Genomic DNA, 14,191 nt, shown 5'->3' on the forward strand with positions numbered 1-14,191 from the left:
GCTTGTGTTCGCTGCCACTTCACTTCATGCTGAGATTCTTTATGTATGAAAGGATTTTAGGAGCCTTCTTCGAGAGTAATCTCCTGAGGGTTGTTCAACACCTTTCACCGCAGGCCCTGATTCTGGCTGGCACCTCTGAGAGCTTCCACAGTCTAAATAAATAATAGTTGGAACCCACTGAAGTGCACTGAGCATCTCATACTTAGCACTAGCCAAAAGCAGCAAAAGATTCTTGCAACGAAAACCTGCGGATTCTCTTTGCTGGCCTTTATGGTCCCTTTGCAAATGTTTGAATAGAGAAGTTTTTATTTGCAAGAATGTTCCCATAACAAATAGATATCACAAGTGCCAGTACAGATCAATATTCCCAAGAGTGTTTGCATTGGAAGGGCTCCCTCTGCCGTTTTGAGCAGCTGTCTTTATGGTTCTCATCACTGGTTGGCTGGACAATTGTCAAAGTTAGTAGATAATTTGCAGTTTGATCATCTTTGCAAAAGCTTGTTTATCAATGGATATTCCGGGGCTGTGCCACTTGACCATCTGCTGACTTTTGTGTCTAACACTGGCTGGTGTGTGCCGAGGGATGTGAAAATATAGAGTTTGGAGAATGAATAGCTTTGTTAACCGTTGTGCTCACTCAGTCCAAAAACTTGATGCCTTCAGCTTTTGCCTGATCAGTTAGGGTGTCACAGCTGAAAACAAAGATTAAAAGAAAACTCTGCCTAGGTCCTTATTAAATGTTGTGCTGTAGAACCACTGAAGAAAGATCATTTGGAAGGATGGTTGAGTGGGTCAGGCATCTGACTACATTTGATTCATGGATCTGCCACAGCTTAGGTGTGTCACTCGCAGCAGGTCACTTAATTTCCTTGTGCCTGGGGTTATTAGCATTTCCCTACTTCACGGGAGTGTTGTGGGGATAGATACAGACATTCATTAATGTTTATGAGATACCCAGCCACCAGAGTGATGGGTACTTTATAAATACCTGGATAGATTTTGTAGTGACCCCAACCACTAGCTACATCTGTCACCTCTGGTGGAACGAGATCATGGGAAAGCCTATAGTACCAGTCCCCCCAGTGCCCACAATGAAATAGACAGCAGATGGCTTCCTCCTGTATCTTTTGAGCTTGGTAGACAGTGAGGAGTACCAAAGAAAGTTTGGCAGAGTCTTCCAGGTGGTGATGGGATTCTAATGAGAAGAGTTTCCCTTAGCCCGTAGAGCCTGTGCCACAGGAAAAGGTGAAATATGGATAATTTTTTTGCATGTTTAGTATTTTTTTCCCCTCTGAGAAATCAAGCGCCAAAGTTAAACATTTTTCCCCCCATAAGTGACTTTTAAACACTGTTAATATCTTTAAGCAAGTAGATTTCTGAGTCTCCTGTCTTTTCAGTTAGCCATCTATATGGATATGGTCTGGTTAATGCAGAAGCTATTGTAATGGAAGCTAAGAAATGGAAAAAAGCACCCACCCAGCAAGTCTGCATTGGAAGCTCCGATAGGACACCCAGGTGAGTGTTCACTTGTATACATCCCTCAGCACCAGGACTGTGTGATGGCAAAAATATTCTAGCTTGGGCAGACAATGTGTAACCTCCATCATAAATAATCACTTTCTGTTACAGTTACTCATACTTACCTGTTAATGTGCTCTGCTATCACGCACCATGCATTAAGGTACATTAGACTCTGTGGCAGGACGACGTCCCTGCTGGCTGGATCTCACACGCATTGTGTGGGCAAGGTCACACCGCCCGGGGGAAGCCATTTTGAAGAGTGTGCTGCTTCATGCCCCTTGCACACATGCTGTCCAATACCAGACAGCACCATTCTGATTTTGACTCTGTGCCAGATAGGGGACAACCCTTAGAAAAGCAGATCTGTCCAGCTTAAAACTGGCCAAATGGCCTCCCTAGTGGTGTGTAGAGGGATGAGTAACTATGCCCTTGGGAGTTGGGTTTGAACTCTGTTTTGATATGGGTGAGTGTCACCTGCTCTCTACGTGGTGTTTGAAGTGTGCATGGTGGCCAGCTCTCATAAATTTATCATGAGGCTTGTGATAATTGGTGTTTTTCTGAAAACCCCAGCTCCTGGAGTCATATGAAGGTGTGAGAACTTCAGGGGTTTTTCTTTGCTTTTGTTTCTTTGTTTTAAGAGTAAGTTTCTAGCCCTCATGGTTGCAAAGAGAGGCTTGGAAATGCGGAGCAAGTGCACCATCAAGGCTCAGAAACCATCAGGCAAACATAAGAACCCTCATGATTTTTAATCTCATGATTTTTAAACCAGTTGCATGATTTTGGGAGGGATTTGGGATTTGAACAAATAACGCACACTGGGTTCTTTTGATTTCAGAACCTGTAGGGATCACGTTTTCAAGTTTTTCTCTGCAGCCACAAGGACTCTATGTGTATTTTCCTTTTTAAATGGAAGCTGTGAGTCTCACTCTGTTCAGAAGAGACCAAAGAAGACAATGATTTTCTGCTTTACTCTGCCATTTACTTTTCTAAACAGTGTCGCCCACTCTGGCAGCCTTATGGCGAGGCTTGTGGGGGTATTTAGTGCTTTTTCTGAACACTGTAGATGGCCCTACATTAGGGCCCAAGCCTGCCAGCATTTCCTGTCAGGCTTACAAAGGGGAGCAAATGCCATTTATGGGCATATTTGCAGGGTCAGGCCCTTAAAGATGGCCTATGGATAGGGAAGTGAGGAAGTTGCTGACCTCAAGGGAAGAAGGAGAGGCAAGCAGGTCTGTGGCTGGGACAGCGGTCACCTGAGCCTGGCAATTTGGTCCAGTTGTGCAAAAAATAATTCTGATTTAGAAAATGAAGCCAGGTTTGTGTTGGCGAACAAAGATCCCAAGAATTCCAGTGGTCTTGTCTCTTTTCTGATTTGCACCAAATAAGCAGGGATTTGAAGCACTGTCAGAAATGCTTTAGCAAGGGGAGAGGGTAGTTTTTTGTTTCTAAATCACCATAACTTATGAATTGCTGCAAAGCTTCTACTAATCCTAGTGCTGCTGTGGACGAAGCATATAGGCTGATGACAAGACGCCGGTGGTAAGATATGCTATATACATGCCAGTTCTGAGCCTAGTTTATTGTGCAAATGTCTGATGATACTTTGATTTGAATCTGTATGAAATGATGCTATTAATGAGGCCATCCTCTAGCAGCTTGACTCAAATTCCTCTCTTCTAAACAGAAGTCCAGCAGTTGATGCATGCAAACGGTCCATTTGCATGTAGTTTTTATTCACTTGTTCCTCAGTTATGATTTGCCATGTCTCCCCATCCCAGGGAGAAACCATTGTGAAGAGATATCCCAGATGGAGTGGCCTTTGAAGTACCAGGGATCTTCCATTTGGGTAGTTGGACACAAGGAAAATGATTCTGGAACAATACACATTTCAGGCAATGTCCTGAAATGAAGGACCATCCGGGAAAACTTCAAATTCCTCTGTACTAAAACTGGGAACAAAAGCTGTCTTGATCATACCGGAAAGCCTTTCTGCTACGCTAAAATGGGGACACCAAGAACTGGGCCTCATTTAGAGCAGCACTTCTCATGCAACTTGTGCTGGCCATCTGCACGAGATGTATTTTTCATAGATTACTAGATTTAAAGGCCAGAATGGACACGATCATCTAGTCTGACCTCCTGCATAGTGCGGAGCATAGAATTTCATCTTGTGACTCCTGCACTGAACCCAATAACTTGTGTTAGACTCAGGCATATGTTCCAGGAGGCATCTGGGCTGGCTTTCCTGGTGTCCACTAATTCAGAGTTTGCTGCAAACAGTGGAAAGATGTCAGAGTCAAAGGCAGGATAGTTCTGTGCTCTACCGTCTTCAAGGCCAGTACAGGGCTACTCAGGTGCAAGTACGGGTCTTTTGTAGACCTTCTTCCCCCTTTCTTCAGGCCTGATCCAAAGTCGGTTGAAATCAATAGAAAGAATCTCATTCAATGGGTTTTGGATCAGGCCCTTTATGGAGAAATTCCTTCTTCTGTTCTCTAATGCCTGGACTGATAGAGATCTCCTGCACCAAAGTTTCAGCCTAAATGGAAACAGGCATGTAAATGTGTTTCCCATTGTGGGAACTGATGACGACCATGGGCAGAATAATCTATCAGACCAGATTAGTCAATCCAGCTTTTAAAGAATCAAAATTCCTGGTAAGACACACCCTCATTTCCAGCACAAATGATTTGCTAATCAAAAGAGCATTATTTTATTGGAGCAAATAGAGACTGCCAAGCAGTTCTGAATTTGTAGCCAAAGAAGTTCATAAAACAATTTATCTGATGCAGACCTTCATTTCAATCCAAGGAGGGATGTTGCCCCAATAATAATAATAATAATAATAATTAATAATGAATAAAAAGTTTGTGACTCATAACTCAGAGATCTTTAAGGACTGTTCAAAACCATCTGGTTACCACTGAGCACTTCAGCAGACTGGTGTTATGGGTAGGACAATGTATTGTGATGCAGATAGCAATGATTTGTTACTGTTTGCTGTGAAATAATAAGAAGCAATGAGTAAACAAAACAAAAGAAGTTTGTTGTGGTTTCCAGAGGTGAACTGGGGAAACGCAATTGAGATGGGCAGGTGAAGGAAGTGCTCCCAGATTCTTGTTTCATTAAGCAGCCCATCTGGCTCCTCGTTTAGTATGTGGAAAGAGATGGAAAAATAAGATAAAGCTACAAAGAGTGATTCCCTGCTCTAGTACTTCAGTTTCACTCAGGTGCAACGCCAGTGAGTTCAGTAAAGTATCAGCAGTGTAAATTCTGTAGTGACCTGGTGATGAACCAGGTCTTGTATCTTAATAGCTGGTGGGAGTGTTGTACGTGTTACTATCTGAAGTCAGGTGTAACTGAATTCGGATTCTGTAGCCCAGTCCCTGAGGTTTAAACACAGCATTCCTCTTGCTGGTGATGCCCCCAAAAGACCTGGCTTGCTAGAGCTTCAGGCCATTTTTGTGCTGCATTAAGTAATTTGTGAAGTCTGTCTGGAAGGAGTAAGATGTTTTGGCCTCATGATGGTGTCCAGTGTTTCTGATTACTAACTCCAATAAACTTTTTCTGAACCCTGAAGATAACTGGAAATTAGTCTGGCTAGATGCTTTTTTCCCCCGATCTTGCATAGAAACAGTTTATAGCTAGTCAGGTACAACATAATGTGGAACTCCAGTGGGCTGCACACTGTTCCAAAACTTTTCCTCAGACGCTGCTGTGGTGGGTTCCATTTCACCTGGGTGTTTGTAGAACTGAACTGATAAGTGTCAGATGCCTACACAGCAACAGATTTCATGTATCGTCTGACTGCTGCCAAATTCAGTTTCGGGCTGGATGCAAAGCCATCCTGAGGGCCTCTGGCATGATTGGTGATGTAAGGAGTGACTGGAAAAAAGCTGGTATGTTCTGAATAGCCAGCCCAGGCCCTGGCGTAACCTTGTCTTAACTCTTGTCTTATACTTAGATAGGAAACTCTTTGGGGCAGGGACTGTCCTTTTGTTCTGTCTTTGTACAGCACCTAGCCCTCGTGCTGATCCATGACTAGGTGCTACAGTAATATAACTAATATATAATAACCATGGCTCTACATAGAGCCTCTCAGTGTAAAATACCATGTTAAAATGTCCATGTTCCTGTCACTTTGGACCAGAAGGACTAGCTGACAAAGCCACGAAACCAGCTAAGACTATGAATTTTTGAAGCAAGTCATGAAGAGAGAGGAGCAGCTTGAAGTCCGTTCCTGGTGCATGCAAACAATGTTTTCAAATACTTACAAACCCTCCCAGGGAATTACATCACTGTTTATAATGATTTAGATGATTTTTTTTATGACTAAGCCAAAATAATGGCGCACTATGTAATCCCGGTGAGAATCTCCTCGGAGCATATGCTTGGCAGTATCCCCAGAGGAAACTTGGGGAATAATAAAAAAACTGCTCCCTCTAATAAATTATACAGTAATAACATGGCTGAGAAGTTCACTGGGAACTAATCCTTTGGCGAGTGGTGACTGTTTGTGCAGTTAAGATTTGAAAATCTCAGTTGTAAAGGATCCAGCAACTGATATGGGCAAACATCGAGCCCGCCGGGAAAGCAGGGTTTTAACAGCAGTTGTGGGACTTCTAGTCTTGTGTGATCACCATGTGTTATGGAATGAGCCAGTGTTGTAGATTCCACTCAGTGTTCTACAGAGTAGCCAGAAAAGTTTGATCAAAGGAAGGAACACAGTGGAGTACTTTAAAGGTTGTTCCATAATCTCCCAGCTCTGTGTGGGGGTCAGATTCTGCTCCCTTTATGTCTGGGCGCAGGAGACCCTGCCGCAGTGTGACTCATTCACTTCTGCTGTCTGGGAGGCAGGATCTGGGGAGCCTGTGCAGGGGCCACAAACCCTTTTTGCACTGCAGAGCCCACTTCTTTGGGGATCCCCGTGTGCTGCTGGCAGAGGTGGAGTTTGTGGTTCCATCCACCTGCTATTCACTCCTGGAGTTGACCTCGGGAGACTCCTCCAGTACTGACACAGAAGTAATGGCTGTTTGCAGGGCTGTCAATTACTTTTGTGCCCATAGACTTCCCCAGAGCACAACCTGTGGGGGGGCACCTCTTGGAGAAGAGGCGTCAGCGAGAACTGGTCTCATAAAATGCAGCAGGGCCAAATCAATTATAGCCAGCAGATTCCGTCTATGTGGCTGTTGTCCTATTCGTTGTGTAACTTGGTTCCCCAGAGATAGCACGTTGCTCTCCTTTCCATTGCAAACTGTCCTGGCTTTTCCTCTAGGGACATCCATGCCGACCAGATAGTGCGCACAACCACCGTGACCAACGCCTGCGCCAACCACTACGACCAGCGCGTGGTGTACCTGGAGCATGTCATAGTGCGAGTCAGCATTGAGCACCCTCGGCGCGGAGACCTGCAGATTAACTTAACTTCCCCTTCAGGGACGGAGTCTCAGCTCTTGGCAAGAAGGTTAGAATGGCTGAATCTATCTGGCTGTGTGGTTGCAGCAGCAGCTGCAGGGCCAGGTTAGCTTGGGATTGGCTACCATCATGTTTTGCACATTTTAAAAGAAGGGGCAACTTTTCCCTCTTCCTCCCCCCTGTTACTCCCAAAATGTGTATACTTCACTGGGACGTGGTGAATCTGCACAGAACTCTCTCCTGGAAAATATTAGGCCAGAAGAGGAATTCGGTGGAAGGCTTAATGAAACAAAGCGCTGAAATGGTTCATTTTGACATTTTCAAAATGAGGCCTAGTGCCAGAAGATCTGGGGAATTATAGACCTGTCAGACAACCTTTGATACCTGGAAAACACTGCAACTGATTATTATACAGTCAATTGGTTATTATACCTAAAGAATAACAGGGTAATAGCAACATGGATTTGTCAAAAACAAATCATGCCAAATCAACCTCATTTCCTTCTTTAACAGGGTTCCTGGCCTGGTGGATATGGGGAAGTTTAGTCATGATCTATATTGATTTTAGGAAGGGTTTCAGCACATTCCCACATGTCAATCTCCTACATCAAATAGTCAAATGTGGTCTAGATGAAATTATTATAAGCTGGGTGCAAACCTGTTTGAAAGGGCAGTAGTCGAAGAGTAGCTGTCAATAGTTTACTGTTGAACTGGGAGGATGTATCTGCTGGGTTCCCACAGGGGGTTGTTCTGGGTCCAGTATTATTATTTAGTATTTTCATAATGACATGGATAATGGAGAGGAGAGTACACTTATAACATTTGCTGGGGGCACCACCCTGGGAGGGTCTCAATTACTTTGGAGCTCAGGATGAGAATCTTCTTGACAAAATGGAGAAATAGTCTGAAATCAACAAGATGAAATTCAGCATTTTGTCAAGGTCATTCTCATCCTGAGGTCCCTTCCAGCCCTACACTGCTCCCCCGTCGACTCCACTTCCGCCTCTCACCCTGGTGGAGTTCCCGAGTCGACGGGGAGTGTGTTTGGGGATCAATGTATAGCGTCTGGACGAGACACAATACATTGATCTCCGATAGATCGATCACAACCTGCTGATCTGGCAGGTAGTGTAGACATATCCTTAGGCTATGTCTATGCTGTGCCACAGTGTAGACTACGGAGGTGTGAATTGCAGAGTGCACCAAACTGTTGCATTCTGTCTGCCCCATGTGGAGCCTTCTGGCACAACTAAAAGGTACCTAGTTCATGTTAACGTAGTCCTCTTTCAAACAGCCCTAAGTTACAGCAAGCTAAGTACCTCTTAGTTCGCGTCAGCCATGTCCACATGGAGCAGTTCGAGCGTAGCACTGTCGATGCACTCTGCAGTTTGCTCCCTGGTAGTCTGCACTGCGGTGACAAGCCATTAGGGTGCATATCTCTTAGCACCTCACATTGCACCCTGTTTAATTGTCTTGAGTAATGCATTGACGCTACTCTTCAATTGCAGAGCATTTGATATCTCCAACGAAGGATTTAAAAACTGGGAATTCATGACTGTTCACTGCTGGGGGGAGAAGGCAGAAGGGGAATGGACTCTGAAGATCCATGACACACCATCCCACATGCGCAACCCAGAGAGGCGAGGTGAGCACACACTGTTGTCTCTCTGGATTGTCACCAGTAGCATCTGAGCTACTGATTTGGTGTGATGCTTAGAGTGCAGTTATCATGCTTGTTCACTGACCATGTCGTACTCGATGCAAATGTTTGTGCTTACCTGGAACACCTAGGGTTATGCTTTCAGCTGGGTTCGTGGAGTATAACTTTGCCATGATTCTTAAGGAAAATGTTGCAAAGGATGTTATTGAGCACAGTTTCAAATGTAGGCGCATAAAATTAGGTAGCTGCATCTATCCCTAAATCTGGTGATCAACTGTGCTCATCCACCAAGCGTAGGACAAGAAGTAATCACTTTAGTTTGCAGCAAGGAACAATTAAGTTAGATATTGGGCAACATTTTCTAACTATCAGGATAGTTAAGCATTGGAACAGGTTATCTCGGGAGGTTGCTGAATCCCCATCACTGGAGGCTTTTAAGAACAGGTTAGACCGGGGTAGGTAACCTATGGCATGGGTGCCGAAGGCGGCACGTGAGCTGATTTTCAGTGGCACTCACACTGCGCAGGTTCTGGCCACCAGTCTGGGGGACTCTGCATTTTAATTTAATTTTAAATGAAGCTTCTTAAACATTTTTAAAAACTTATTTACTTTACATACAATAGTTTAGTTATATATTATAGACTTATAGAAAGAGACCTTCTAAAAACATTAAAATGTATTACTGGTATGCGAAACCTTAAATTAGAGTGAATAAATGAAGATTCAGCACAGCACTTCTGAAAGGTTGCTGACCCCGGGTTAGACAAATACCTGTCAGGGATGCTCTAGGTTTATTTGGTCCTGCCACAGCATGGGGGGCTGGACTAGATGTCCTCTTAGGGTCTCGTAGGACTTGATGTGATGAAATCTGATGAAATTTTTTATGCTGAAGGGGTTGACAAACTTGTCTATCAAAGGATAATCTAAGAATTAATTGTTTAACTAGCATTACTGTGAAACCAAATTTGCTGACCCCAAGAACAAAGGTTACAAAATCAGAATATAATGGTTCAAAACAAAGAAATGGAAAAGCCGTAATTTAATGTCCGGTGTTCTGGGAATGTGTGAATGGCCAGCTACCTACCTCCAAGGTAGTGCACAGCATGAGCAATTGGAGTAACAAATGCACTTCCAGAGTGTGCACACCTAGTGAGGTTGCTTCACTGAGATCTGAATTAAGGCAGACCAGTCTATAGTCAAGGGACTTCTGTGGCATCAAATAATGATGACATGAAGTGTGTAATAAATACAGAACTGGAGGAGGGGAATGGAGGTTTAAATTGGGTTGTTTTCTTAAAATAATTTAGTAATTAATTTGTATAGCCAAGTTAATTTTGACCTAAGTGGAGAATAATATCTCAGCAGCTGTGCTGTTATTAAGCAGCAATGAATTATTAGTAAAGCTGTGATTCTTTCACGGAGGTTGCGGAAGTCACGGATTCTATGACTTTCTGCGACCTCTGTGACTTCCGCAGCAGCTGGTGCGGCTGGCATCAGGGCCGCCCGAGCAGCTGGTCCTGGGGACTGCGCAAGAAGTGGCCAGTGTGACTGGTCCCAGGGACTCCTCAAGCAGCGGTCCTCGGGGTGCCCCTGGGGAGCGTCTGAGCAGCAGTCCTGGGGGTGCCCTGGGGACCACCCAAGCAGCAGTGGTCCTGGGGTGGCTGAAGCAGCGGCCTGAGGCACCAGGAGGCCATCCAGGGAGCGTTCCCTGTGAATTGCGGCCAGGGGGCAGTCAACCCCCAGCACTAGAGCAGGGTCCCCCTCCCCCCTCCAGCAGGGACCCCCGGAGCAGCAGGGACCCGGAAGTAACCCTAAACTCTAACCCTAAATGAAATTGTTATAATTTCCTCCTGTAGAAAAGGATACTTCTAGAGATGCTGCTTTTCTACTGCTTCTTTGTAAGCTTTGTAACTTGTTCTCATTCACTCCTGAGCCTATTTATTGCATTTAATCAGCTCTATAGCGAATATCTTCCATTTGATCCAAGTTACCACTGTCGTGAGCAAACTCAGAATAATCTACTGATGTTCCTTCAGTTTGTCTTGTTTACAAGCCAGTGGTGCTGCTTGCTTAGTCCTGTTTTTAAAAATCAATCATGTTAGGGGGGAAAATCCTCTATTTAGAAGACTGTGGAAAACAGCCCTAAAAATAATCTTAACGTGTTTGAAGACATTGACAAAAATAAGTCTCCTTATCTCCAATTATAGCTTCTGGAGTTAATCGCTGTCTCTATAGTTCAGTTATTAAACAGTTAGTGAAACTGCAGTTTATCACACAGGAGTTAATGCATTAAAAATTCCATGGCTGCCTGGAACTGCTACCTTAATTCAGGCCAGAAGCTCTATGGTCTAGTAAAGATTTGTATTGAATGATCTTGCTTGTGCTTTCTTGGCTACTTTTGTACCTTACAAATTTTAGAAATGTGACATTTCCTGGCAGTTCTGCTGGGAGTCAGAAGTCCTGGGTGTTGGTCCTAGTTCCCACTACTGCCTTCCCGTATGTCCCTAGACTAGATGTTTTACTTCTGTGCACCTCGGTTTCACCAGCTGTGAAATGGGTGAACTTATGCTCGCCTCTGAGCAGCAGTCTGAAAACTTACTGATCCTTGTTTGTAAGGGGCTTTGAGAAGTGGAAGGTGCTATGGGAGGTGAAACGTTAGTTCAGGGGTAGGCAACCTATGGCATGCATGCCAAAGGTGGCACACGAGCTGATTTTCAGTGGCACTCACACTGCCCGGGTCCTGGCCACCGGTCCGGGGGGCTCTGCATTTTAATTTAATTTTAAAGGAAGCTTCTTAAACATTTTAAAAACCTTATTTATTTTACATACAAAATAGTTCAGTTATGTATTATAGACTTATAAAAAGAGATCACCTAAAAACGTTAACATGTATTACTGGCACATGAAACCTTAGAGTGAATAAATGAAGACTCAGCACAGCACTTCTGAAAGGTTGCTGACCCCTGTGTTCGTTTATTGTCACTGTTGCATCTATTGCAGGAAAGTTAAAGGAATGGAGTCTCATTTTATATGGAACAGCCGAACACCCTTACAACACAACCAGTCCCCATCACTCCCAATCGAGGATGCTGGAGATTTCAGCGCCCAAAATGGAGCCCTCTAAAGCAGCAGTTTTCCAGAGTCAGATGGAGGTGGTGGAAGAGGAGGAAGAATACACAGGTAAAACCTCTGCAGCCCCTTGATCTGTTTCACTTGCAGCTGAATATTGCTTCCCTGAAAAAATCAGTACCTGCCAGTGTAGACAGAGACATTTTGTGCTGTGTTTATGGTTTGTTTCCTTTGGGAGAGGAGGAGAGAAAAAAAGAATGGAAATCCTTATCCTACCTGGCTTATGCAACCTGGCCTCTGCTGCCACCCGTTGGCCAGATTCAGCCCTGGGGTACATAGGAAGTATCCTACAGTATCCTACAGTTCCACAGTTTGACTTTCTTCGTCTTCTGGACATTCAAGTTTGGTAGACAGTCACGTTTTCCCATGCTGCACCAAAAGCAAAGAGCTAAAGTAGCCTCATTTTGGGAGGGCACCAGGTAACTCTTGGATATGGGTGGTTGGATTTTGACCCCCATAATGTAGTGTAGATGCTGAGGCCCCATGTTGGGACCTGGGGTTCAACAATTCCTGACCTGGGATAACAAATAAGAGTAGATACTCAAGCCCTCGGTTAACAAACCTGAGGTCTGCTACCTCAAGTTCTACTAACCCTGGGCTTGCCTTGCAGTGTAGACATACCCAATGACTTCCTGTGGCAATGAACTCCACTGGCTAATTATGTGTTGTGTGGAAAAAGTATTTCCTTTGATTGGCTTTGAGTTTGCCGCCTTGTTCATTTCATTGTAAGTGGGTGTATGCGAATGCAGCTCTGTTGACTCCATAAGAGAAATTCTACTGAGAATTTGACCCTACTGCCCCAGATGCTGGCTGTTCTTTAAGGTTGGGATTGTTCAAAGCATCTTAAGAGAGTTAGATGTCATCTTCCATTGAATTTCTCTGAGGTTTGGGCCCTTCCCTTTGGCCCTTTAGAAAATTCCAGCCTATGGAAAACAAGGATACAGCCATGGCAGCAACCTCTCTTCTGTAGTCTGGGTAGAGGATAGCAGGACTTACAGAACACATCAGTGGGGTGAAGCATCACCACAAGACTGCAGCACCACGCTGTAAAGATTATCCAAGTCAACAGGTACAGGGGCTTCTCAAGGAACAACTTATAGGCTGTAATAGGAAGCCCTGGTTTATTAACTGAGGTCAGTGAAAAATGTGTCCTGGCCTGATTCTCACTTAGGGTGTAGCTGCAGTTCAGTCTGAAGAGGGATTGTAGCACAGCCAGATGTGGCATGTCGTGCACTATCCGGTGACAAATTGTATTATTTGTGCACTAGTCTATTCAATTGTTTTTCCTGTGGTCTTATAAACCATGGTGAGGTGCAGTGTGCCAATCGATAGTTTTTGAAAATCTGTACAGTATGGATGGTTTTTAAGCTTGACTAGAAGTTCTAGGTGAGCTGGGCAGTTGAATTCTTAGGACACATGTCTCTACTGCCTTAGTCTATCTGACAAACCTGCATCTGTAATGAAATTGGACTTTCTGGAGAGCTCTATGTTTGCCAGTGAATTTTGGTAGCAAATCATTCCCACACCCATTCCCCTTTATTTCACAGCCACTTCCCTATCTGCACACTGACCCTTCTGATCTCTGGTTACAAGTACCTCAAGTGCCTCAGAACAAAACTTTTCCAGAGTTTGATGAGGGTGAGTTATAGAGTATTGAGTCAGGCCCATCTCGAGTTACTAGAACACCAGCCTACCTGGTTAAGGAGCTCATGAATGTTAAGACTAAGACAACTTTTCTCTAGCACTGGACAAAATTTTTCCCACAAAACATTTTTTTTTCAGAGAACAATGCAGATTCGGTGACACTAAAACATTTTGTGAATTTGTGTCAATTTTGCCAAATAGTTTTTCTTGAAAACAAAATCAAATCCTGAAAACATCAAAATGTTGTAATTTTTCTGTTCAAAATCACTTTTGTTTAAAAATTTCCTTTAATTTTACTTTTTTTAAATCCAAAACATGACAATGTTCAAGATTGAAACAAAACATTTCATTCAACCCCAAACTGATTTTTTTAAAAACTTTTTGGTTTGATTCAATGAAAATTTTCATTTTTGTTTTGACACCAAACAAGTTTTTACAATTTTTTTCGGAATTGCCAGTGATTTTAAAAATTGTTATTCGCCCATATCATAACCTAGTCCCAGATTTGGACCTTAGCGTCCAAAATATGGGGGTTAGCATGAAAACCTCCAAGCTTAGTTACCAGCTTGGACCTGGTAAAGCTGCCACCACCCAAAAAATTAGAGTGTTTTGGGGCACTCTGGTCCCCCCAAACCTTCCCTGGGGACCCCAAGACCCAAATCCCTTGAGTCTCACAACAAAGGGAAATAAACCTTTTCCCTTCCCCCCTCCAGGTGTTCCTGGAGAGACACACAGAAGCAAGCTCCGTGAATCTAAACAGAGGGATTCCACCCTCCCCGTTTCCAGCCTTGGAAAACAGAAGTACTAATCTCTCTTTCCCCCTCA

General features: G+C 43.9%; 1 protein-coding gene across 11 annotated transcripts in view; it reads left to right on the forward strand.

The window, feature by feature from the left end:
- PCSK6 (proprotein convertase subtilisin/kexin type 6) overlaps positions 1-14,191 on the forward strand; it is a 154,321-nt gene that overhangs the window by 119,641 nt on the left and 20,489 nt on the right. For 10 of the 11 annotated variants that reach the window (XM_030577701.1, XM_030577707.1, XM_030577705.1 and 7 more), the window contains 4 exons: positions 1,398-1,515; positions 6,794-6,982; positions 8,442-8,578; positions 11,594-11,773. In XM_030577701.1, coding sequence (XP_030433561.1) covers positions 1,398-1,515; positions 6,794-6,982; positions 8,442-8,578; positions 11,594-11,773 — 624 coding nt within the window. Of the gene's footprint in view, positions 1-1,397; positions 1,516-6,793; positions 6,983-8,441; positions 8,579-11,593; positions 11,774-14,191 lie in introns of those variants that run through there. The other variant, XR_004002337.1, reaches the window with a different exon arrangement.

The sequence above is a fragment of the Gopherus evgoodei genome, chromosome 10 (assembly GCF_007399415.2).
Source record: "Gopherus evgoodei ecotype Sinaloan lineage chromosome 10, rGopEvg1_v1.p, whole genome shotgun sequence".
Lineage (NCBI taxonomy): Eukaryota > Metazoa > Chordata > Testudines > Testudinidae > Gopherus > Gopherus evgoodei.